The sequence below is a fragment of the Chionomys nivalis genome, chromosome 19, assembly GCF_950005125.1.
Source record: "Chionomys nivalis chromosome 19, mChiNiv1.1, whole genome shotgun sequence".
Lineage (NCBI taxonomy): Eukaryota > Metazoa > Chordata > Mammalia > Rodentia > Cricetidae > Chionomys > Chionomys nivalis.
Genome location: NC_080104.1, coordinates 8,004,159 through 8,031,438, shown reverse-complemented (window position 1 = coordinate 8,031,438; position 27,280 = coordinate 8,004,159). Strand labels below are relative to the sequence as shown.

At 48.3% G+C, this 27,280-nt stretch overlaps 1 protein-coding gene across 1 annotated transcript in view; it reads left to right on the top strand.

The window, feature by feature from the left end:
- Kif6 (kinesin family member 6) overlaps nucleotides 1-27,280 on the top strand; it is a 312,499-nt gene that overhangs the window by 212,402 nt on the left and 72,817 nt on the right. Inside the window, exon 14 of the mRNA XM_057751369.1 lies at nucleotides 20,343-20,451. Coding sequence (XP_057607352.1) covers nucleotides 20,343-20,451 — 109 coding nt within the window. The remainder of the gene's footprint in view (nucleotides 1-20,342; nucleotides 20,452-27,280) is intronic.

Genomic DNA, 27,280 nt, shown 5'->3' with positions numbered 1-27,280 from the left:
CTGCTCCTCACTTTCGTGAATTGCCTTTGATGATAGCATTGTCGCTGTCAGATTTTTAAGAGAACAGTTGTCCAACAGTCTTGACTTTCTATGTCACGCTGTATAGTGTGACACACATCTCTGTCCTTCTTCCTTGACCTCCCCCTGATAACTTAATGGCCAGTGATCTGAGCCACCAGAAAATGGAGGTGTCTCCTTTAAGGCCTATGCCCATCAAACGACCCTCACACCCACCACCCGAGTGCCCCATGCCTGGTGCTGAGAATGGACTGAGTCTGTAACCCATGCAGAAGAGGCTGCTGGGAAAGCCTGGTGTACACGTGAGCTTTCTTGGCTGTAGCTTCCAGTGCCTGCCAGTTGTATATTCACAGAGGCAAATGATGAGTCTGAGTGGTGGCCGAGGACACAGCACAGACCCAGAGTATTGGCTCAGCGTGCACAAGACTGGTCTGTGTGCTCAGCCAAGCACTGTGCAAACAGGGTTCTTTTAATTAACTGGAAACAAAGAAGCTATTCTTAAAAGACCTTTAATCCATTATAGGTATGCATCTGCATTAAATTCCGCAAGTTGTAATAGTCAGGTAATGTGGTTTGAAGGAAAATGGCTCCCATAGGGAGTGGCACCATTACGAGGTGCGACCTTGTTGGAGTAGGTATGGCCTTACTGGAAGAAGTGTGTCGCTGTGGGGGCAGGCTCCATGGCCTCACTTGTGCTGAAGCCGCACTCAGTGTAACAGATCACTTCCTGTTGCCTGTGGATCAAAATGTAGAACATGTCTGCCTATGTGTTGCCCTGTCCCACCATGATGACAATGGACAAAACCTCTGAAACTGTGAGCCACCCCCAGTTAAGTGTTTCCTTTATAAGAGTTGTCATGGTCATGGTGTCTCTTTGCAGCAATAGAAACCCTGGTTCCTGGGAAATCTTGTTCAGATGAACCTGCTCAACCTAGTTGTGCTTGTCAGCATCCCCACTGGCTGCCTCCGTTAGCATTCAGGCTATGCTGAGGTGAAGGGGCAAGCACCAGCCCAAAGGGGCCAAGGAGAGGAATACAGGGCCGCCATGGACCGTGCAATCATATGTAAGCAGTTACTCATGGTTTCCCAAGATGCACGAGATAAGGGAACATTTGATATGAAACGAGGCTATTTCCCTGGAGCCCTTGAATTAGTACACAGGCATGCTGGCCAATCAAAAGCAGCCATTGATTTAATTGAGATCATTTTTTTCAGTGAAAGCCTGTCACATCATGAGGCTCCCTGACCCTGCAGATCCTCAACAGACAGACAAAAGAAACATGTTTTCATAGAATGGAAATGCTGATCGTCTCCCAGTGCACAATAGTCTCTCTCTTTAACCCAAACCCTCTGCTAAGGAGGAGAGCCCTGCCTCCCTTCCAGAGCTGAGCACCTCAGAAAGAGTGATGGGGTCAGAGGGATCTGCTGACTCTCTCTCTCTCTCTCTGGCTCTTGGTGCCCGGATAATGGCCATTCACATGCTCTCACACACAGAACGTGTGGTAGAAGCAGACAGTTGGTGACAAGCTGCAGCTGACGCCACAGATGTGGCACCAGATAGACAAGCCTAGCGAGACCTGCGGAGAGCTGCTGTGAGGGAGGACTGAAGTCACCCGAGGTTGGTTTTAGGGACAGCAGTGATTTAACAAAGATGGAGGCAGGATGGAGGAGGAGGGTGATAAATGGGGACGAGAAGGAGTGAGCCAGTTTACTTGACCACAACAGCAAACACCAGCAGAGGCTGGAGGCAGGTGCAGGCTGGAGCACCTGACAAGGCCCAAGGTGGGGGAGTTTTATGTAACACAGTAAACAACTGGTAGCCACAGTAAGGAATGTAAAAGCAGAAGCACAGTAAAAGCTATGGAGGAAAATTCCACAGATAGCCAAGAGATAGGTAGTGTAGGTCCTACCTTAGTGATTCTGAAGAATTTTCAGTTAGTCAGAAAGTGTTTCATGAGATGAACAGCAGAAAGGACAGATGTGAGATTTGGTCCATGATTTTAGTTGTTTGTCGTGGGTCTAAATGCCTTCAAGAAAATATGCCAAAACATGATGGGAGTTGTGTCTTTTTGGATTAGTAGAGTTTTTTTCTCCTTTCTTTTCAAATTTTTAAATAATTATTTATTTAATATATGTCTGTGCATGTGTGCCATAGTACATGTATGCCAATGAGGGGAAAACTTTGATGGATGGTTTTCTAATTCAATCATGAATCCCAGACATGGAACATGGGACACCAAGCTCAGTGACAAGTACCTTACCTTCTCAGCCATCTTGTGGACCCTTCTTTCCTTTTACAAAGTTGAAACAGAGTCTACAGAAAATACATGGCTCACACAACTAAGACACACACTATGACTCAGAGCATTAGTTCAGGGAGATGGTAGGTGGTGGGTAGACTACAGGCTCACGGAGTCAGGGGGATAGTAGGTGGTGGGTAGACTACAGACTCATGGAGTCAGGGAGATGGTAGGTGGTGGGTAGACTACAGGCTCATGGAGTCAGGGGGATAGTAGGTGGTGGGTAGACTACAGGCTCATGGAGTCAGGGGGATAGTAGGTGGTGGGTAGACTACAGGCTCATGGAGTCAGGGGGATAGTAGGTGGTGGGTAGACTACAGACTCATGGAGTCAGGGAGATGGTAGGTGGCGGGTAGACTACAGGCTCATGGAGTCAGGGAGATGGTAGGTGGTGGGTAGACTACAAGCTCATGGAGTCAGGGAGAGGGTAGGTGGTGGGTAGACTACAGGCTCATGGAGTCAGGGAGATGGTAGGTGGTGGGTACACTACAGGCTCATGGAGGGCTGCACAGTGCTAAAGCTGTGAGTTGGAGACCTGCTCTCACATGGTGGAAGTGAGATAAAGAGGAGAAAATGGGGGCCATAATTTAGAGGAATTAACAGGAAGATGCCAGGAGGTTACATGAAGGGGGGAACCAAATGTCATAGAGAGGATAAAGGTGCTCTCTGCAGGTATGTTGAAAGAACAGGCAATGGTGCAGAATTTAACTCACTATGGCCCTTTCTCTCTTAGATATTTATAGGCACAAAGTTAGACCAAAGACTTTCTGTTTGACACAATAATGTAAAAACCCCTGGTAGGTATTCTCTTGTAGGATTGAGTTGGCTGTATTTTCTTTCATGTTACATATTTGAGCTACAGTAAATATTCAGTCTTGTCTTGACACCTCCAGCCCTGCGCTAATCACCAGCTAATACATATTCATTGACTGTCGAAACTGCTCTAGAAAAGCCCCAGTGTGATGAGGCCTGTAAGGCAAGCATTGCATTGCATCTGTAGCCACACCCCCATGTCTGCTGCACCCCAACTCTCTAAACTTACCATTACTCTTTCATGTGCATGTCCGCAATAGTCAGGCTGCCCTGTGGCTCTCACCCCACCCCACCACGCTCATGGTGTCAGGAGGAACGCATTCTGTTATTAATAGTATCTGTGTATTGACATAGATGGTAAGGACAGCCATTGTTTTCTTGCCCAAGTTGGTCCAACAATTCAACAGTTGTCATTGGAATTTCAGGTCACTGCTCATCGTTCTTAGCATGCTTTTATCCTGGAACTCCTTTTATAGACAAGACTGGCCTTGAACTCACAGAGATCTACTTGTCTCCGCCTTCCACATGCTAAGATTAAAGGTGTGTGCCATCACACAATCTTCTTTTATTGTAGCACATATTTTAATTGTTCATAATGGTAAAAAAAAAAACCCAGAGTCAGATATAGGGGTTGATGCTGAAAGATCAGAGAAGCAGAGACATCAGCCACTAGAGAGTTTTTGCCTCTACCAATGCATAGACCAAATGGGATGTCCTGTCTCTGTTAATCCTCAGACTGAATGCTGTCTCTAAGAAATCTCAGACTGTCCTCAGACTGAATCCTCAGACAGCATCTGAGCTACTGTATCCTCCCATCTTATATTCCTTTATCTGCCCAGGCATATCACTCCTGTCTTCACCTCCTTAGTGCTGGGATTAAAGACTTGGTATCCCAAGTGTTGGAATCACCTTTGTGTGAGCTCTGTTTCTCTTTTAGAAAGATTCAATCTTGTGTAGCCCAGGGTGGTCTTGAACACACAGAGCTCTATCTGCATCTGTCTCCTGAATGCTGGGTTTAAAGGTATGTGCCACCACCGCCTGACCCCTATAGCTAACCAGTAGCTTTGTTCTGCACTCTGATCTTCAGGTAAACTTTATTTATTAGATTACAAACAAAATATCACTACATCTTTTTCTTTATGAGTTTTTATATCCAAAATATCTAAAGTTGGGTAATTTTGTACTTTTCAATTATTCTAGTTGAACTAATGCATTCTTTATCTTTCTTTCTTTTCTTTTTTTGTTTTGTTTATTTTTCGAGACAAGGTTTCTCTGTAGTTTTAGCTTGTCCTAGAACTAACTTGTAAACCAAGCTGGCCTCAAACTCACAAAGATCCACCTGCCTCTGCCTCCCAAGTGCCGGGATTAAAGGCGTGCGCCACCGCTGCCTGGCGGTTTTGTTTTTTGTTTGTTTGTTTGTTTGTTTGTTTTGTTTGTTTTTTGTTTGTTTGTTTTTTTTGTTTTTTTTCTTTTTAGAAGGAACTTAAAGTTAAATTCTATTCTATGTAACAGCACAGAGTTTGACTGTGTCCTCCCTAAGTAGCTGCGCACAATTCTCTGTCAACACTGTCTGCTGTGCTCCATGTAACCCTTTCCTCCTATTCCCACTGTTCTCATTTTGGGGGTAGAAGTTAGTATGTAGGAGGCACACACTTGGCAAAGACATACAGAAGGAGAATTCAGGCTGAAATATGCCAGAATACCAAAGAAGAGCGTGTTCATTATCAAGGACTGCCCAGACACTACTTACAAGAGAAGCCAAACACTACAAAGTTTATACAGTCTGCCTGTTAGGGGCAGGCGGTGCCTGTTGTATCAATTGCTTATACTTATTATATATTAACTACAGGGATCAGTGTGAGGTAGAGGAAACTGATGAGTGCATTTATGTAAGGGATTTAGGAAGCAAACAGAAGTGTCTGTCTGACCCCAGCATGGTGTTGCACACCTATGATCATGGTACTGAGGAGGCAGAGGCAGGAGGGTATCCGGGGCTTGTAGTCAGTTCTAGAAAATTGGCCAGTTACAGGTTCAGTGAGAGACCTTGTCTCAAGACACATTGGAACACAACTGAGGAAGATACCTGCTGTTTTCCCTGACCTCAACACACACACACACACACACACGTATTCGCACACATGAACATGCGTGCGCTCACACGCACACACGTGTAAACACATACAACATGTAAACACGTGGGTGCCTTCTGATTACCTTTTTTTCTATGGACTTTTGAAGAAGTCACGGACTTAAGGAACAGGATAGACGGCTTTGGAAAGTGATTTGAAAGGATCTCAAACTTGGAAATCAGACCGTCTCACGCAGAGCCAAGTTTCTGGGTAGCCTGGGGGATCCTCTTTAGTGGTGCAGACAAGCAGGCAGCTGCTTAAAAGGATTAATTGGAAAGCTCATACTACACTTTCATAAGGCGTCCACTGTGTGGCCTGCTCTGGGCCCGCTTCTCCTTGCTGTGCCCTGGACGGTACTAATTGCACAAGAGGCGCCAGAAACTCAGAATCATCTTTTCAGATCATTTACAGCTGACAGGGAGTAATGATCATGTCGTTGTTTCCTTAACCAAAGACTATTGATGTTGCATGTGCCCCTGGAGCAGGCTGGGGCATAGAAGGCTTTATCATTGTCCTTCCTGCACAGACCCTGTCACCAGGTCACACTAATTTACACAAGTGCTGTGTCTGGCACTCCATCTGTCTGAGTAATTAGCTGGGCAAACTCTGTGGCATCTGCTGTCACTGACTCTTTACAAAGTTGTGAGTCAAAACAACCCCCAAAAAGTTATCTCTTCTTTGCCCTCAATTCCAGTGGAGGGGGAGGGAGAGTGTCCAAGAATCATACACTACAGTAATCGCCTGTCATTGGCTCTGGGAGTGAACGTCCATCTGCACTGAGATGGATTTTCCTGGTCCTCTGCCTTCCATGCCTTTTTCTGCTGTTTATTTTGTTGCTTGGCTACCATGGGCCGAGCTTTGCCTGTGCTCCACACGTCTGGAAAGCATAGCACACACGGTTCTCTTGCTACACACCCTGCTCTTTTTAATAAAAACGTTCCTTTAACACAAAATAGTTGATCATAGCATTTGGTAACTGGGCAAACACTAATAATTTAGCTAAAGTGAGTCACTTTGCAACCAGTCTAGGAGCCCCATGACTCGTAATTATAAGTTCAAAGACTGGTTGTTTGTTAATGGGGGAAGTCCAGCCAGAGGGGCTTTCAGCCTTCTCCCTCTGTGTTCTTTATATCCTGAGAGCCAATTACTGCCCAGTCTACCCTAGAGCTCGTTAGAGAGCTCAGTGAAGTGAGAGGCAGCTTCCGGACCAGGCTCACCAACTACCAGCTACTCCCTTCCAGGACATGAGCCAGTGAGCATTTCTGCTGCAGAAAACGCCAGTCTGGCTCGACTCCAGGCGCTTCTTCATCATCCTGTGTGACTCCTAGCACCTTGTCTTCCTCTTCCTGCCATGCGGCACCCTGGGGAGATAAGGGCCTCGTGCACTTGGCATCTTCTTGTCTTCCACAATCCAGCTCTGTTTCTGGCTTGAAGGAAAGAGGCTTCTTTCTCCCTCCCTCTCTACCTCCTTCCCTCCCTCCCTTCTTTTTCCTCCTCTTTTATGAATTCTTCATGACCGTGTCTTTTATTTTCACTGTATGTGTTTGCTTTACTGGGTCTGTGTTCTGGAAGTTAAAGAACAAAGTCTACATCACCCACGGAGCACATTCTCCAAAGGCCCCCAACCCTCTCCTTTCTCCTCCTCTTCAGTCACCTCAGTTCCCCTTGCTCTGACCTTCATGACATATACAGACATTCCATATACCTATACGAACGTGGGAACCCTGTGTGAGTCTGGCTGGGTTCACTTACTGTGATATCTGCAGCTGTGTTCATTTCCTGCAATGGCACAGCTAGGTTTTTCTTTAAGGCTGGAAAGTTTCCCGTATATGTATATAAACCTCACTTTCTTTATTCATCCTGCTGCCAATAAATGGTTTTTCCATGGTGTCTGAATCACAAACCCTGACCCCATCTCCACCTGCAAGGTGCTTCCTTCCTTCCTCTCATTGGGTTTCTGTTGTTGAGCACCTGTGAAGGTCAGACACAGAAAGTGTTCACACCACACCATCCAGACGAACCCTGAGTTCTGTCCCATGCCTGTCAAACCTAATCCTTCAGGGACTTGTACTTACTCCTTGGCCAAGCTTTCCATTCCCACATACCACCATCTCTCCTGATCTACCATACCCATGCACGAGGCACACACATGCATACAGACATCCATGCACACATTTACACAATCACACAATCACACAGGCATGCACACAGACACATGTGTACAGGTCCACACACTTCCACTTCTCATGTGAAAGTCAAGGGCTGGAGGAGTCAAGCTCAAGGTGATTTCTAGGACACACTTTTGTGGGGTTCTTCCTACATAAATGCCTTCAGGATCGACTGGCTTCCTAGAAAGCAAGAATTTCAATTCCAAACTCCCTCTGGGAAGCTGGCCCACTAAAATACCCAGAATGCCTCTGAGTTGGAGAAGCCACCCTCCACCTCCCCTGAGTAACGGACCCTCCCTCACTGTTTGTTGTCTGCCTGGTCTCTTCCTTCTCCATGGTCTCTTCCTAGACACACTCTCCTGCACCTGGTAGAATGTTCTGTTGTCTTTAGGACAGTGCTCAGGCTCTGGAGGAGATGTGCCTTCACTCACCGCCACACTTGCAGCCTGACAGACGGGCAGCACTGTGCAGGGACACTGTAAGTACTTGTTGAAACTGTCAATCAGATGTGGGGCAGTGGTCATGTGGCAAGATAATCCCTGCAGATACATACAGACCATGTATATAAAACAATACAAATGCTTGACAAAAGGGAGCAGACTCTAAGGAATATCTACCATGTAGCTGTAGAAAGTACTATCCTTGAAGATCTTAGTGCACCATTAAAAGGGTTATGAGATAATGTTAAATAAACAGGCTAAGGAATTGTGTGTGTTGTCATCTTAACTATGTAGTAAAACAGAGTACAGCATGAACTAGGGGGAAATGCAGAAACCAAGTGCTTTTGGTTTATTGATTTTTTTCTAGTTTCTTTGTACCATTCTGTATTTTCAAACTTTTCCACAATAGGCCATCTATAGCTTAATAATTTAAAAAGTTAGTCAGTGCCTTTGGCATGTTTTTACCTCCACAGGAAGCCAAATCCTCGGGAGTCTGGCATTTCAGCTTCTGCAGTTCGCATGCACTATGCTCCTCTCTAAACTCTGTAGGCCGGGGGGTGAGACCAACTCCTCACAGCTCTTATGAAGGACTTGGCAGAAACGCAGGGCATTGAGGATGTGCAGATGCCATGTACAGACTCCAGGCAGGCACATACCAACCTTTCCCTCAAAGGAGAGGATAGGCCTGAAGATCTAAACTTTGGAGCCATTTGTGTGTGACCAAATAGAATTGTCTGCTGAAAGGGAAGTGTGTCCAGGGCAGAGTCCTACAATCTCTGGGCATTTGAAAGAGAAGCCAGGAAGGTGATAGTGGCACAGTGGACCAGGGAAAGATGTCCTTCAGGCAGATGGGAGCTGATCAGCTGGGGCAACTGGTGCACGTCAGAACAGATAAACTAGGTTATTCTCTCACCGTAAATCAAGCCCACATCTCAGTGACGTGTAGCAAATCAAGACCACATCTCAGTGACATGTAGCAAGATGTAGCTTCATTCCACTGTGTGAACAGCGTGGGTCTGGGCAGGCAGGAGTCTGCCACTATTCCAGGCACATTGCTGGAGACGAAACAGGAATCACAACCATCACTTCACCCCATCGAAGGGAAGAGGACATGAAGAGTCATAAAGGGTTGCAAAAGGTTGGTTCATGCTTATAGGGAAGTCACAGTGGCAGGGGTTTGTGTCAGCTGGTCATGCTACATCCATAGTCAAGAGGCAAGGAGAAGCAAGTGTACTCATGCTGCCTGACTGCAGGCTCTCGGCTAGCTGTCTTCAGTCTCACGCTGTTCAGGGCTGGTCTAGGGAATGGTGCCACCTACAGTGGCTGGGTCCCTTAACAGTCAAGCCCATCCCCGTTAGACATGCCCACAGACCAATCTGATACAGACAGTTCCTCAGCTGAAGTTGTCTTCTCTCAAGATTCGAGGCTGTGGCAAGTTGGTAGTTAAAAACTAACTATCCAGGTGCCTAACCAGGAAGAAACAACTGTTACCTCCATTCACTGCTGACTGAGGGCCATCCCACACACTTCCTGATTACACTGCACACTGCTTCCTAAGAGCTCTACTGAATTAAGAGGAGAACGCTGCCCACTGGCTTTGGAATGTAAGGTCTTCTGGATGTGGAAAGATGAGTTTCAGTGGGAGAGATGGACAATTTGAAGCTCCATTGGAAGAGAGAGATGGAAGGCTGTTGAGATGGGGAATGTGGAAGCCCTGGTTGAGGCATTTTGTGGTGTGTGGAAAGGATAAGAGGAGAACGTGATGAAAAATGGGGTGAAGAGAGAACATCATGGGCATATGATCCCCTGAAGATAGCAATATCCCACTCTGCCCAGCCCTCTGTGTGCAGAGGGCTGTCTGCTCGCCCCACTGTGTGGGTGGATAGTCTGCTGTCCACTGTGTGGGTGAATAGTCTGCTCGCCCCACTGTGTGGGTGGATAGTCTGCTCGCCCCACTGTGTGGGTGGATAGTCTGCTCGCCCCACTGTGAGGGTGGATAGTCTGCTCGCCCCACTGTGTGGGTGGATAGTCTGCTCGCCCCACTGTGTGGGTGGATAGTCTGCTCATCCCTCTGTGTGCAGTGAATAGTCTGCTCGCCCCACTGTGTGGGTGGATAGTCTGCTCGTCCACTGTGTGGGTGAATAGTCTGCTCGTCCACTGTGTGGGTGAATAGTCTGCTTGTCCACTCTGTGGGTGGATAGTCTGCTCATCTTACACAGTGATCTTTCCAGCTACTTAGGTGGTAGAGTTGAGGTTTATAAACAAGAATGCTCTAACCTTCTATTTTTGTATCTACAAGTTTATATATATATATATATTAATGTCTCTCTGTAACCCATTTACCAGGGTCTTTTAAAATATGTTGATGGGAGCAATCCAAAAAATAGAGGGGAGTTGCTTAGGCCAGAGAGGGGTCAATACTGGAAGGAAGAAGGCCTACGGAGGCCTAAGTACCACAGGCTGGACAAAGGCAGGGTTAGCCTTTGATAAATGGTGGGTGCTGGTTCCACTGTTCACAGATGGAAAGCCCGAGTCCACAGGCGGGCTCTGTGTGGGAAGACGAAGAGGAATGACCGCTGAGGAATGAATGGGGCTGCCGTAGCAGGGAAGCTGTGGAGCCGACCACTCGCTCCCCCCACACAGTCCGTAATTTCATGCTCTCTCCAGAAGCCTCCTACTGCGTTAAAATGGCTCGTGTACTCTAAACAGCTAGCAGTGGGCAGGCCTCCAGAGGACTGCCTGTCACCCATGATGATAATTATGGCTCTTCCTCACACTTCCACTTTTGAAGTGTTTCCACTTTTACCCATCCATCCTGTCAGACTTTAAACAAGCGATTCAACGCCGATTGTATATCATAAAATTTATACGTAGAAAAATATGTGAGAATTATATATGCCATTTAACAGTGCCGTTTGTAAGAAAAAGCACTTTCCCCAGAGATACCCCACCTCCAGTCATCTCTTCGGTCAACAGAGGTTGTTTGCAGTGTCTGCAGTATTCCAGAAGTGAACTTGGAGCTCTGTGCTTTGAGGGAGACTGGGAGGCTATGGAAGCGCATCATCCAGAAGGCAGCCAGTAGCTCCGAGATGGGATTTGCTCTGCAGGGAAGGACATGATGAGGAAATCCCGGGACTGTAATGTACAGTGCTGGATACCTATCATTAGAAACTAGCCAGTTACTAAAGTGTTACAGACACAGCAGATCCGTGCTGTGGAACGCATTAACTCTCTGGACTGTTCTCATCTGTGCACACCCATACATCAGCCCCTGTTGTGTGCCTCATGTGTTTACTCTGGTTGCCTGTGCTTCGGTGATGGCCACTTTCCATAGAGGAATTAAAGAAGGGTGCAGAGCCAGACCCAGGAGCACAGTACAGATTTACCCCTCAGTCATGAGTTACTTTCAGTCTCTTTCAGCTTCTGTCACCTAGGCTCTAAAGTGGGCTAGTAGTAAGTGGGTGACAGGGCCACGGGAGAATTAAATGACACAGCCAAGGTGACTGACGTCTCTAACACCAGCAGAGTTGTGAAGGTTGCATAGCTTCCCTGTCATACAGAATGTGCGGATACGTGCACACATGCACAAATAACACAAGTAATTCCCCCACCTTTTGCCCTAAATGATGAACACAGTGAATTTCTAATTGGGTCACCACACCTCCTGAGCTAAGGGAGGCAGCAATCTTGCATTGAATTGTATACAATTAGGAGATGCTTCATTGGCATCAGGGGGGTGTTTTTCTTCCTCCCTCCCTCCCTCCCTCCCTCCCTCCCTCCCTCCCTCCCTTCTTCCCTTCCTCCCTTCCTTCATTCTTTTTTACTACTGAACTACATGATAAATCTTTTCATTTTTCTTCCAAAACATATGTGCAGATAAAGCACCTACTGCATTACTAGCTTAGACGACAGGAACACTTCCTCCTTTAACAGCCATGTCTATGACACTTAAGCCAGTGCCCCCAGAACAGGGTGATGAAAGAACTCTGCTCCCCACATGGCACTGGGATTCTACTAACTGTCCTTCGGAAGTCACTCGGGACATCTCGGACTCAGAGTCCCGTGAGTTCGGTGAAACAGAAGCCCAAGAGGAAGGAAGGCTCTGCTTGGAGGGAGGGTTTGTCAGGTACCATTCCTTCACTTACATGGTGAGGGCATACAGTCCTGCCACCCAAGTCCTGAGATGGAACTGGACACTGAGACCCTATTGGAGCCTCTGCATGGGTGGACTAGAGATGATCAGAAGTACTAGAGAGCTCCAGGCCCAGACTACTGATTTAGCTTTAGAACCCAGAAATGCCAGCAGGACCCAGACTGCTTTCCAGGCTCAGTGCCCACATCTGTCCACTGTCTTCTCTGGATGGCACACATGAATACCGTGTCTTAGATGAGAATATTCTCAATATAAAACTCTGGAGAGGCTCAGCTGAGACAATGAGTGTTTTCAGTGGTTGGTCTTCAGAACCACTGTTTGGGGGTCTTCATGATGCCTTTTAGAAACTTCCCTTCTTGCCGATTCTCAATGTCCACTTGCTCAGCATGCTGAACCTTTCTTTGCTCACTGTGGGGAAAGTTGGAGATGAAGCCACAGGAGCAGAAGAATGAATCAGACAGTTACCAAGGCAAAAGGAAAATATAACTGGCCTTGAACACACTGTCCGCGTAGTCCCGGCCAGCCTACCCTCTCTGCGCCCCTGGGCCCATGGAGGATGCCCGTGGCATGTGTGACTTCTGGCACTAAGAGTCAAGAATCCATTTGATTTATTTCAATGTGGTGCCACCCTTGGGTGGGTCTCCTAAGGTTTATGTGGCTTTCCACTTCACATTTTCCTTCTGCTCTCCTCCCTGGAGTCTTTGCCAAGCCTGCTGTGCTTCAGCCTGGTCCAAGCCAGCATTGAGGATCCTCTAATTGCAGGCTGTCCTCTGTCCTCATTCATGTGGCAACCCAGGAAGCTCCAAGGAAGGTCCTCATCTGAGAACTTCTGCCCAGGTGATAGCAATGGTTGAGTGCAGACCTTTGACCCCCAAGCCTTAGGCCCCTGCCTATTCCAGAAGTTGTCAGTCCAAAGCAGGAAGTCGGTTAAACGAGCATAATCCTTGGCCTCGCAAAAGATCCGCTCTGTGCTCTTGACATCTGCAGGCCTTTTGAACGTGGCCAAGTGGTTTTCTGTGGTGTTTTTTCTTCCTCTCATCCTCAGATTCCATATCCCACTGGACCCACCCAGCAACCCCTTAAATTGTAGCTGGGCTAATCATGGCCCTTTCAAGCAGACAGAATCATGACAAATGACACTACTTTCTGTGGTGACCTCTATCACCCTGGTGGCAGAGAATGTGGAGAAAGGACTCCTCATTATCTACTCAGAATCTTCTCAGTGGTTGGAGCACTCTAAGGCCAGGATCCCGCTGAGCAGGGACAGGACTATGGCGGGGATGATCCATGGGCCAGCTCCTGAAGTGAGAAAACAAAGGCACAGAGACGATGAAGGGGGGGTGGGAGAAACTTATTAAATGCCACTTGTCATTTAATTGGCTTATAATCTGGAAGCCACCTCTTGAAGGCAGAGCTTTGGAGGCAAAGCTTGCCAAAACTGCCAAGGCTGCAATTAGTTTCCCTGGCAGAGAATGCCGTGGGTGGTTAGCAGTGCTTCCATGGGTGTGAGGAAGGAAAGCGGCAGCCTGAGAGACTGAAGATTTGCTCTCCCTGCCTCTCAAGTGCCTCCAGAACACCCCTCCTCACTAAATCCTCCCTCTGGCGGGCATGAGGGTAAGCTGGTGTCTCAGCTGCCTGCTGATCTTCCTCAGAGATGGTCCACATCTCTGTATGCATATGTGTACAGTGTATATACATGTTCATATGGGTGTGTGCACGTGTGTTTGCATCTGTGTGCATGTGTATAAAGACCAGAGGCCAATGTGGAGTGTCTTCCTCAGTCACTGTGCACCTGAGATCGAGGCAGGGTCTCTCACTGAACCTGGAGTTCATGAATTTAGCTAGGCTAGCTAGCCAGAGGAATCCTGCCTGTCTCTACCCCTCAAGCTCTTGGCTTTTATGTAAAGGCTGGGGGTCCAAACTCTGGTCCTCCTGTTCACACAAGCACTTTGCCTTCTCCTCAGCTCCAGTTCCTGTCTCATTGAGATCTCAGCCCTCCGCTCTCCAGTGCGTTTGCCCAGCACAGCGTCAGGGTTCGCTCTCCATTCTGGAATAAACTGGTGACTTTTCCTTTGTCCCAGAGTCCCTTGTTGGGGCCTTCATTTCCTCATTATGACCCCAAGGCGGGATTCAGAGACTTTTGTCTAGCCATCCACTGACTCTTCCTCACCCCCCCTGAGACTGTTGGCTAACTAACTATCCGCTGACTCTTCCTCAGTCCCCCGAGACTGTTGGCTAACTAACCATCCACTGAGGCTTCATAAGCCTGTAGTGATGAGGCGAGCAGGTCTGCTTTTCTTCCCGCCCGGCTCCCGCACAGCTAGCTTAGCCCCGGAAATAATAACACGGAAACTGTACTCTTTTAAACACTGCCTGGCCCATTAGTTCTAGCCTCTTATTGGCTAATTCTCACATCTTGATTAACCCATTTCTAATAATCTGTGTAGCACCACGAGGTGGTGGCTTACTGGGAAAGATTCAGCATGTATGACCTGGTGGCTGGCTCCATGGCATCTGCCTGACTCTGCTTCTTTCTCCCAGCATCCTGTTCTGTCTTCCCCACCTACCTATGTTCTGACCTATTAGGCCAAGCAGTTTTCTTTATTAATTAACCAATGAAAGCAACAGATAGATAGAAGACACTCCTACATCATAAGCCCCCTGAATTTCTTGTCTCATGTTTCACCTTGACAGTCTCCCCAGTCCCCCAGGTCTGCTTCAACACTTATCTAAGCCTCCTCCTTTCCATTCCCAGGGCCAGTCTTCCAACTTAGGTACATACACAGGGATGGAATTCTCTAATTGTTTACAAGAAGATATTCATATATATTTCATGAAATTCAACAAGTATTTAGAATTTTTGGCTGTTAAGGGCATTGGCTGCGCTTTTAGAGGACCTGGTTTGAGTCCCAGCACCCACATGGCAACTCACAAGTGCCTATAACTAATTCCAGAGGATCCAGCGCCCTCTTATGGCTTCGTTGGGCACTGCTCAAGAACATATACATACACAGAAAATACAAATAAATATTTAAAACTTTATATTTGATGTCATACAAAGGTATACTCCATGCTTGCCTGTGACCTGGCATCCTTTCCAGAGCCATTCTGTTGCCTACCATTTCAAAAGTTTCCTAGCAACAACGGAATGCTCCACACCCTCTCTCCCTCTGGAAGCCATCTCCCTCTGCCCTGTGCTTTTCAACACTTCCCATTGGTCTTCTCTTCCCTCTCTTCTTCAATCAGAGAGAACTGGAGCCCGGCATGAAGACATGTCTCCCAAAGAAAATATATTTTTGGCTCTCTATGCACAAAACCGCTTTCCGCATGGGTAACAAGTCTCCATCCTTTTCCTTTGGTCAGTTTTGAAGCAATGGCTTAAGCAGTAGTAGATTGTGTGAGAACAGCCAGGAAAATAAGCTGAGGACCAAATGCCCCAGACTAAAAGGAATCAGACAGCAGGCCCAAGACAGAAACAAGCTCTCCACAGTCCCGGTGTTCTTTCCACTCAGTGCCCAGGGGACCCGCGTTAGCATCAGGAGAGCTTCCAAATGCTCTGGGTTATATTCTGTAGCAAAGTAAGGGATTCACTTTTAGGTTGATTAAAAAGAGGGGAACATTAAGCAGGAGGCAAGGAAGGCTGGAAAGATGGCTCAGCGTTAAGAGTACTAGCTAGTCTTCTAGAGGACTTGAATTCAGTTCCCATCACACACATGGTGGCTCAAAACCATCTGTAACTCCAGTTTCAGGAGATCTGATACCTTCTTCTTGGCACCAGGCATGTATGTGGTACACAGACATAGATGAAAGCATCTAGATTAATGTTTAAATAAAAAGAGGGGTAGGGGACCAGTATGTAAGAATTGGATGCCTTCAAATCTGATGCCTTCAAAGCCCCAAAGTCACTGTTAAACATCCCCGAGTGACTGCCATTTCTAGGTGAGGATTTTTTTTGTGTTTTTTTGTTTTTTTGTTTTTGTTTTTGTTTTTTTTTTTTTTGAGACAGGGTTTCTCTGTAGCTTTGGAGCCTGTCCTAGAACTAGCTCTTGTGGACTAGGCTGGCCTTGAACTCACAGGGATCCACCTGCCCTGCTTCTGGGATTAAAGGCATGCGCCACCACTGCTCAGCTCTAGTCAAGCACTCTTGGGACCTATTGCCTACAATTCCTTATTAGCAAACAAAGTACTAGAAAGCACAGAAGGTCAGAATTCCTAAGGCCACAGGCCTCTGTGAGGAACAGATTGGAAAACTCTGGGGTGGAGGCCAGGGCGGTTCTGTGTTTTGTGGACCCTGTTAGCTGTCAGCAGATTGCAGGATTTCTTTTGGCTCCTTCTGAGATGGCGATACTTCAAGCTGTATTTGTGTGAAGGCTTCTTGGATGTGGAGTTCATAGCTAGCAGTGGACTGTAGGATGTGGCAGTTTGTATAGGGAGAAGAATGGTGCACTTCAGCTTCATTTGGTACAAGGCGTGAACCTACCCAGCGTCATGGCTGTAGAGGAAGGACCAGGGACCATGCACCGCACACCCTGCAGTGTCACAGTGTGCTCTACTGAAACAAAAGTCACAGCTTGGGTGTGGTGGGGGAACAGCTGTAATCTCAGCCCTTGGGAGGCTGAGGCAGGTTGTGAATTCAAAGTCTCCATATATATTGATCTCTAGCACAGCATATAGCCCAGGCTGGTCCTAAACTCCTTATATAGCTGAGGATAACCTTGAACTCCTGATCTTCTGACCTCTACCTCCAAGATACTAGGATGATAGTGCAGGCATGTGACACAGTTGTCTTCCCTTCACTGGACCCAGAACCTCTTTCTGGCATCTCAGATGCTGCACCATCCTGAAGGTGCCTCCTCCTCCCAGAAGGTCCCCTAATAGCAGCCACCTTTTCCCTCTTGTCTCTCAGTAGTATAGCAAGCTGCAGTGCAATTATCTGTCCAGTTCTCCTTCTCCCTGACTAGGCTTTCAACATTTTAAGCATCAACATCAAAGCTTCAATATACCTGTCCAATTACGCATCTCTGTTGCATGCCTAGCGCCGTGCCAAAGATAAACAAACTCCCCTCGAGGAAAGAAATAATTAGATGCCTGTCCCCTCAGCAGGTGAGCTCTCGAATATAGCCTACGTACATACAGTGTGTGTTTAAAGGCAAGAGCGAGAGTGTGTATTTCCTAAATTTAAAGAGGAAAAGCAAAGCAGAGAGGACTCTTCAAGAGTAAAGTTGTTCTTTACTTTGGGGGATGACCCCGGGTTGAGTGTGTCTGTATAATCCGAAAAGAGATAAATATAGTCTGTAAGTAAGAAGGACAGGGTGGCCAGGAGGGAGGCTCATGAACATTGGCCACGTGTGTGTCCATCCCTCAGGCGTCTGCAACGATCTGTGGTAGCATGCTCCATGCAACGGCCTTCCTGAAGTCTCTGAAGAATCCGGACCCTGCTTCCCCTTTAGATAAGCCACTGATATTGGCTGCCCCCTTGTCTTCAGAGCTTGGAAAGCTAGATGGCAGGTTTCAGCCATTTACACCTGTGTCCTCCCAGCCATGGTCACTGCAGTCAAGCCACCCAAATTCCAGAATGTATCCTTAGGATGGTAAGAACGCTGGCGCCACCTTACAGGTGGTAAGGGCAGAATGCATTCTTCAGGATGGTAAGAACGCGGGTGACACCTTCCAGGTGGTAAGCCCAGGCATAGTCATGTCTTAAATTATCCAGTCTTTGAAAACAATGATTCTCATTTTCCATGTTACACTGATGATTCCAAGTTTCATAGCAGAATCTTCTAGATTCTCTGAGGACATGCCCTCCACATTCTTCCTGCTCCTACAGCCACTCTCAGGGACTCCCAGAGCCTGTCCAGCTGATTAGAAGCCCTCCCCAGAGTTACTGCCTCAAGAGTGCCATGAGCACTGTCCTCATAACAAGGAAGACAGGATCTGGAGAACGGGCCAGGCTGTGAAGCTTCTCCCTCACTCCAGCCCTGAGGCGTGGACGCCTCTGGGGGCGGCAGCCTGTGGATCCCCCAGAAAGCTCCAGTGTGTTGTCTGTGGAGCTAACTCTACTGCATGGAGCACGCAGTGTTACAGTTGAGCAGAGACTGCAGGCAGAGGAGATGCATGGAGCACGCAGTGTTACAGTTGAGCAGAGACTGCAGGCAGAGGAGATAGAGCTCCATCTCCGGAGCGCTGGAGCTGCTGCTCTCGGTGAGTTTCACACCAGATCCAGGAGTGTGTGGGACAGATGGAGACAGAACGAGCCATGACTAAAGAGGGTGGGGTGCCATGCACATCATCACATCACCATCCAGACAGTCCTCGTGCTGCTATTTTTATCACAGGAATCATAAAATCGGTGTCAGATGGGCTGGTCCATTTCCGCAAGCTGAGGACAGGAGAGAGAGGTGCTTTACAGGGAAGAGGGGTCGCTGCATGAAGGCCATTAGGAATGCGGCTCTCAAAGGCCAGGCTTCCCCTTGAGCCTCACCAGCCCTGTGCTGCGTTCCTATAACCATAACAACAGACTCCTCATTCCACCCACTTCAGTCCTGGCCCTGCGAACTTAACAGACATAGATAGAATCTTCTGAATGCAGACTGTGGACCAAACACTGGGGAGTCAGACATAGATACGATCTGTGGCCCTGAAGGAAATTGCGCCTCACTGAAAAGGAGCGCCCTGTACCTGATAGTGTCTGCTGGACTGTCACAGGTGCAAGCCTGCGGTAGGGAGGCCCTGGGAAAGCTTCTGGTGGAGGTGACAGCTAGCTCGGGCAGATTCTTCAAAGATCAGCAGAGGTATCGGATAAATAGACGAGAAAGAGCTTCCTGGAGGAGGAGGGAAGGAGGACAATGGCAGATTTTTTTTTTCTTTTAATGAAAGAGTTCTGGCCTAATGTGGATTCCCAAGCCAGATGAGGGACGGTAGAGCATTGTCCAAACCTAGGACTTCTCTCAGAGAGCAAGACAGGAGTGGGGCTGCTTCCTACCCAAATCAGGCTTAGGCCTACTCAACTGCATAGAGACAAAGGCCACATGATGATAAAGTCAGTCAAGCTTCTGTCCCACCCTATCTACCTGACAACTAGCCCCTGTCCGCAGAGAACTAACTTCTTAGCAATCATGTGACTGGAAGTCTGATAAACAGGCTGATGTGCTTGGAGAGCACTGGGTACACCTCTCCTCGGTGTCCCTCCCCCTCCCCCGGGAGCCGCAGCACTTCCTCCCTGGACACACACACACACACACACACACACACACACTCCAGCTGTATAAGCCAGCCCAGCCATTTAATAAGCTGTCCTCTGAATCCCTCTCCAGGTGTTTCATCCCCATCACCCCGAGACCCTGCTCCCTAACTCCTCTGCATCCTGGAACCGCCGGTGCACAAAGGCTGATCAGGGTCAGGGAACCCACAGCCTAGCATGCAGTAAGCCCTGAGTGCCTCTCCTAGTGTAAACTAAGTGTGATGGCACACACCCGTAACCCCAATACTTGAGAGATAGAGGCAGGAGGTCAGGAGTGCGTGGTGATCCTTGGCTGTGTAGCATGATCGAGGTCAGCCTGAGCTACTGAGATCCTGTCTCAAAAGACAAAAGCCTGTAGCCTTCTCTGAAAACTAGCTGTAACAGGTTTCCCAGGAACTCAAAGACACCTGCATTGACGGCTGCCCTTAGAGGCTGCTCAGGGTGGGAGGCTGCCCGGGGGGAGGCTGGCACGGTAGGCCACCCGTCCCTTTGAAAGGGCTCCTTCCAGAGACTGAGCTGAGAGCAGATGCAGGCTGTGAGGGTTGGCCTGCAAGTGGCAGTGGCAAATTGGGGTATTGGAGCTGAACAGGAATAGGGACCTCCCACCTTGGGCTCTGGGGTGAAGCATATAACTAACTCCTGGCTAAGGACCAGGACCCACTTCACCAGCCACAGGAAGTAAGGCTGAATCATTAAACAGAAGCTAGACGCTAAGAGCAGAACTTTGTAGATTCTGTAGCATTCATCTGGACTCTAGTTTGTGTTACGAAATGCCTGGAAATTCAGAGAGGAGATTAACGACCCAGATGGGCCGTAAGGGGAAACCAGGAAGAGCTGTGCCACCAAGGGATGGCAGGAAGTAGACTCACAGATGTGCTTGCCATCTGGGCCTTGGAGGCCTGCTTCTCATTTCCTCTGACCAGGCACTTCAGGCCCCACCCCCACCCTTGAGTCCTGTGGCCTCGCAGGCACAGTCTCTGGTCAGGCCCCACCTGTCTGGCCATAGTCTCTCTGCCAAGGCCAGCTCTATGGTCTGAATTGTGATGATGTGACTGAGGTCACCCTCTGTGTCTCCAAACAGGGATGAGAGAGGAAATGTCACTGGGACGCCAGGAGGCTTTTGAAATTTTCAAGAGGGACCATGCAGACAGTGTCACCATCGATGACAACAGACAGATTCTGAAGCAGAGGTAAGATCCGGCTGGAGAGCAGCCTTCCACAGGCGTAGGCAGACCAGTCCTTCTAACTGCTCAGCCTAGTGTCTGCACGAAAGGTCTAAGGTCTACAATTTCACATTTCCCAGTGTGCACCCTGTCCTGTGTGAGCTTTACCATCCCAGAACTACTGGTTAGCCAGGTGTAGGTCGGGATCTGCCCCTGCCAGCCTTAGCTCCATGGATAGTGCTCACTTGTATGTATTCTCACAAGCCTAGGACTCTTAAATGTCTTCATCATCTTCAGGGGAGAATTAGGCAAGCTGGGGTATGGCTCAGTGGGTAGAGAGCTTGCTGTGTACCCATGGAGACCTGAGGTCCAATCACCAGCACCTTGTACTTGTGATCCCAGCACTGAGAAGACAGAAAAAAAAAGAAGGTTCTCTGGGGCTTGATGGTAGTCAGTCTAATTAAATAAATGAGTTTCAGGTTTAGCATCTCAAAAAAAAGGAATAGAAGAACAATGGAATTGGTCTCTAGTCTACACATACACATTTTTTAATGTATAGACCAAATTGCCTTCCTAGGTCCTCCATATTTTTGGTAGAATCAAGAGTTCAAGTAGATGAAAGGCATGAGGAGAGAGATGAGGGTTTAACATAGCTGCTAATGGAGGGATGAGAGACTTGACTGGGAAGGACCAAGGAACAAACCCAGACTGATAGCTGCTTCCCCAGGGCGGGAGCAGATCTCAGCGTTCTGCAGGAACCAGTAATGCAAATCAAAATCATATCCAGAACTCTGGGAGAGCAGTCCAGACCCTCTCAGTCCAAATGGAGGTCTGCGGTGGGGTAGGAAGGGGAGACAGCTGACTCACTGGCTAAGAGTGATTTCTACGTAAGCACGAGGCCCAATTGCAGATCCCAGGGCCCATGTAATGTTCTGGACTTGGCCACATGAGTACCTCTCACTATAGTGCTGTCAGGGTAAACATGAAGATTCCTGAAGTTTCCTGGCTACCAGCTCAGCTCTATTTCAGGGAGAGATGCTGTCTCAAAGGAATAACATGGAGACTGACTGAGCCGGACACCTGGTGTCCTCCTCCGACCCCACATACACAGCCACTCACGTCCAACATACACACACATGCACATATACAGAAAGAATAGAAGCAGGAAGTGGGGAGCTAAATAGCAATCAATGACCAAAGTCAGGCAAGGTAGGTGCAGGTTGAGCCTGAGAAGAGCCCAAGACTCTCCTAGAAGCATGGACACACACACTGACTTTGATTTTAGCATCTGAGACCAGAGGGATTTCAAACCGGCTGAGGCTTCTGCTCCCCTGCATGGCACGTGTTCCTGATACAGCCAATGGGGTGTGGTAGAGCAGGCCACCTTCCTTGGGTATCTGGAAACAAGATTGTCAACTAGATGGCAGCTGCTTCCTCCTCTAAAAAAGTTCTCCACCGAGCCTTGAGGCTTCTTTGCCAGCTCACGGTCATGAATTCCTAGTGACCCAAGGAAATACCAAACACAGTTAAGCCTGGATCTGACTCGCCAGATACTCATGTAACTAGGTGTGGCCTGAACATCCTCTTTCTGTAAATGGATTCCACTAACAACCTGATCTGGAAACCACTGACCCACAGACGTCCAGAGCCTTGGAAGGAGTCCCTTAAAACAATCACTAGAGCGGGGAAGACAGTTCTGTCAGTTAAGTGCTTGCTGTGCAAGCATGGGGTGTGAGTTCAATCCCCAGACCCCACATTAACTAAAACAATGATGGTAATAATAATAATAATGAAAGCTGAGCGCGGTGGTGCAGAGGACGATGTTTATAATCCCAGAGCTGGGGAGGTGGACACTGTGGGTTCATGGAGCTTAGCCACTAACCCAGCTTACTAGGCAAGTTCCATGCCAATGAGAGACCTTATTTCAGAAAACAAGGCGGCAATGCTAACAGAATGATACCTGAAGCTATTTCCAGTCCACAGCTGTACACACACACTGGTGATATTTGTGCACCCAGATTTAAAAGCCACCAACACAGCAGACATACTTTATTTTTCCTTCTCTGAAACCATCGTGGCTCCTGGCTGGCTTGAGCTTGCATCTGATGGGGAGGTGGGTCATGACTTACCAGAGCGAGCGTGTGTGGGTCTCTCAGAGACTTCTCCATACAAAACTGTCCTCAGTCCAGTCAGCAGAGCTCTGGTAACCGAAGCAGCTGTCAGAATTTTATTCGAAGCACATCTTGTTCATCCATGGTGGCCAGTGCTCCGGTGCTTCCATCTTCTTCTTGGTCATTGTGCAAAGGAACTAGCATGCCTCACACGACACTCTGAGATAAATAGATACAATGGGAAGGCCGGAGACCAGGCAGCTCCGAGATAAATAAATAGATCCAGTGGGAAGGCCGGAGACCAGCCATTCTAAAAGAGTAATTCTATAACAGTTAAGTTAATATAATCGAAGTCACTAAGGAGCTGCTCCAGGCCAAGAGACCGTGGGGTAGCACCTGGAGCCCCACCTTCTCTCTGGACCTCCACTCTTACTCCGTGTTGCAGAGACTATTCAGTTGGTAGAGACTGTGCCAGAAGGGTTCTCTGCAGGAACACAATGAATGAACTGAATGCATTACCACGAAGGGGAATTGTTAGATTTGGTACCAGATACAGTCTGGGAGACCAGCAGGGGCCATCTGCTCCCTGAGGAGGCTGAGAATCCAGTGAACAAAGCCAGGTGACTAAGCAGCCCTGGTCCACGCCCACAGCCTGGAGCTGCCACAGAGTGGTTGGTAGGGCGTCCATGTTGGAGGGCAGAAGAAGCGGGAGTCTGGCGTCATGGACGACTGTCAGTGACAGCCACACACCCTGCCTTTTCCCAGGACATCATCAAACCGAGGGCACCTGCTGGAAGATGCTGCCGGCTTGGAGGGAGGAGCTTCCCTCCTCAGTTAGCCTCTCTGGAACTATCCTCAAGGCTTACCCAGAGGTGTGCCTTCCATACTTGTTCATGTACACATCTGGTCACACGCGCAGGTGCCTACAGCAGAGACTGAGAGAAAATACCTTTTTATAAAAACCAGTGTCCCCAACAGAAGACACAAAAATAAATCCCCAGATGCCCAGAGGAGTGACTTCCCTGGGGCCCTGACATAGAAATACTCAAGTAATCCTGATCCCTTCCAAATATTTGCTCCAGTGCTTCCTAGTGGCAGGGAGGACCCTCATCCTTAAGTGTTTCTCTGAAGAATCCTGCCAGAGCAGAGGCCTGGGGTCGGGCTGGCATTCGGTTTCCTCCCCCTCCCAGAGCCCTCGCCTTCTAATATCCCAGCATCCAGGACCCACTGGGCTGGCCTCCAGCTTCCTCCGCTGTTTCGCATCTATCAACTCTGTGGTGGGTGGTTTTAGCGTGACATCCTGTTGCCTGACACCAAACTAATCTCCTGTAGCCCACAGCAAGAGACAGTCTTCCCTAATGGTGGCATTGTTGGTAGCCGCCATGGTTCTCTCCACTTCCCCAGGATCTAAGACCTGGCCTAGGGTTTCAGGAGGGCACATGGGTGGCCCCTGTGTCCCATGCTGCCTAGGAGGAGACTGTTCCCTGCTCACCCATACATTTCTAGCACCCTCTCTCTAGCATGCCTGAGTGCTGCTGGGTCTGGGGGAGGTTCCATTGCCTGCATGTGACGGGAGAAATAAGACATCACATTAGCAGAGCGTTTGCCCTTTGTTGGCCTCCAGCATATGAGCCATTCTTCATGGAGGTTTTTCCAGGGGAACAGAATTGTTATACATAATCACTCTATTTTCTAGGCCCGCGTCGTCTTCCTACTATATAACAGGGAGCAAGGTGATGACCCCCTGTTCTGTAAATACTGGGGCCAGGCCAAGCGTGGGGAGCTTTTCTTCTGTGTCAAACTTCTTACAAACCAAACCCTTCAGACACAGAGTCCCCACTGAGTAACAAAAGAGGAAATGAGCAGGGAGACAAATTGCAATTGGAAGTCAAAGCGTTAATAACGTGAGCTAAGTCACTCCACTGGTTCCTTCCAGCTTAGAACAGTACAGCAATGTACAAGCAACAGGAGAAGTGCGCTGGGGGAAATCGCGGGCGCCATCTGGAAATGCTACCCGTGACAAATAGGAGCTCCCCTGTTCCCGTTAGACTTCAAGTTTAACCTTTATTATTTTTCCATTTGATTTTTATATTTATGCTTTGTCTGCTGAACTAGAATTATAAACTCTGAGGGCAGAGACTAGATTAGAATCATCTCAGAAACCCCTGGTTTTTAAAATGATGCTGGACACAAAAAAAACTCTGCTCAAAGAACTATTTTGTTTGAGAAGGCCTATTTGAAATCGACTGGAGGACTCTTAGCACCCAAGGACACTGTTTAAGATTTGCTGTTGCCTCCAAGAAGTGCAGAGCAGTAGGGGGAGTGGCTGACTCCCTGGCCCTCAGCAGGCTGGCGAGGACCGAAGGAGACAGGGGAAAAGGGCATTGGTTTGTAGAAAAAATGCAAGGGGAGGGAAGACTGGCTTGTCGTCACCTCAAAGCACTTGCTGCACAATGTGGAGGTTGGGGTCAGTTACCTAGCACTTACAGAAAGCCAGCCCAGCATGCAGCTTACCTCTGTAACCCTAACATAGAGGAGGCAGAGCTGGGCAGACCCCTGGAGCTCACCAGGCAGCCAGCCCAGCAAAATCTGTGGGCCCCAAGTTCAGTAAGAGAACCTGTCTCAAAAATTAAGGTGGCGAGTGATTGAGAAAGTCACTTACTTGGCATAGACTTCTGGCCTCTATGTGTCCACTGTGCGTGAGAATTCCTGAAAAGAAACTGTCTTCACAGGGAAGTGACGAGGCTTTGGTGATGTGGGGAGGCTGGAATGCTGCAGTGAGAGCCATCTTTAGCCTAACAAACACCATTGCTTACACGCCTGGGTCAGACCTGCCATCCTGGTAAACAGAAACCGCTCTCCACCAATGGGAGAGCCAAGACTGTCGTCAGATAGCAGCCAATGGCTGAGTGTCCTCTGGCCCACTACAACCCACCTCCCTAATGTGTCCACCAAGGTATTTTTTTAATGCCTTGATTTGTAGCTTCTTTGTCCTGTTACCATTTTTTTTAAGAGTCCATGAAACTACTTCCATGTTAGAAGATAAAACCAAGGGTAACTTCAATCTGTGTTCCCAAGCCATGATCACTCAAGTTTGGCTTCAGAATAAGCCATCTCTGGCCCTAGGTCAGAGTGGTCACTGTCTGAATTCCCTAGTGATTGGGAGGTGGGGAGTAGCCAGGTGTGGGCCCTTCAGCTGCTTTGCCCTGAGTGAAGCATATCTTTGGATACCATGTACCAAGGGCGAGACAGGAGTCTCTCAAGAATGTTCTCAGAAGTCTCATCAGGGTCTGCTTCAGTCACCTCGTTCTCCTCATTCCCTCTGACGATGAGAAAGTTAGCCACAGCGTTGAAGCCCCTAACGTCCATCTGCAGCCATCTCTTCTTTTGCTGGAAGGATGACCCTGGACCTGCATTGTCTGTGGGTACTGCTTCCAAGGCATGACCCCAGCTCCTAGCTCAGCATACCCCAGAAGGATCCTGGTGGCTTCAGTCCACACTTCCCACGACCGTCTGCTGAGCTGATCAAGTCTGGCTTTTACCAGATGCTTTGGCACTGGATCCTGTAGGGTGACAGGCCCTCACTGGGAAGACGTGAATGAGCTATGGGAGTCAGGGGTGGAGTCCTTGGCCACCCAGCCTTGTAGGAAAATGCAGTTCTCTTCCTTGGAAATCCCTGTCTTAGTCCCGGGCCAAACAGACAGATGCAGAAAACAGCAAAGGCGGACTGTCACCACTTTTCCAGCCAGCACAGAGCACTGGTGGCGTCCTGGCCCGTACTCCTCCTCACTCATCCATGCAGTTCCTTGCAGATGAAGGAGTTACGGACCACACAATGAAATAACTGAGTTTCTCTGAAACCCTCTGAGTTTCGCGGAGGTTGAAAGAGGACAGGGAGAGAAGAGATTGTTGAATTAAGATGGACAATAGAAAGCTGAGGTAGTAAAATAAGAGGAGCTAGCCTCACACGCTCGGTTTATATGTGTTTGGAAACTTCTAGAATAAAAAGGCTTCTAAAATTTGGTGTATCTTCAAAATCCAGGTCACTCCCAGCTTCCATATGAAGGTGTTTTGACTGCACTACACATAGATAGACCCCTTCTTAGACAAACTGAAGCAGTGTGGCTATTGGTATCCAAGGTAGAATGTGTGCTATGTACATATATTGTGTAGCTGTTGTTTGTTGTGTTTTGTTGGTAGGGTTTGGTCACCCCTTTACTCTCGTGGCCGAAGGGGTGAGAGATCAACTAGTATCTCATGAACTCTTGAGTGGTAGCTCATCTTTGTTGTCCTTGTGGCTGGACTCGGAGTCCCTTAGGAGACACACCTCTCAGTGTATCTGTTGTAGGTGTTAACTGAGGAAGGAAGACCCCCCCTTCTGACTGTGTGTGGTACCATCCCTTGGACTGGGTTCCTGGACTGACTAAAAATGAAAAGCAAGCCAGCTAGGCGTCACAGTCTCTCTGCTTCACGACACGGGCAACCACCTCATGTCACCCTGCTGCCACCATGCCTCCCACACTGGTGTGATGGTCTTTGTCCCCGCAAGAGCCACCCATTCCTTCCATGGTTCACAATTTGTACTATTTCTTCAGTGCAAGGTTCGGCTCATCATGGATGTTACATAAAGGTCGGTTAGGAAATGTAGGGGCACCAGGTTGTAGTGGTTCATGCCTTTAATCCCAGTACTCAGGAGGCAGAAGCAGGCAGATCTCTGTGAGTTCGAGGCCAGCCTGGTCTATAAG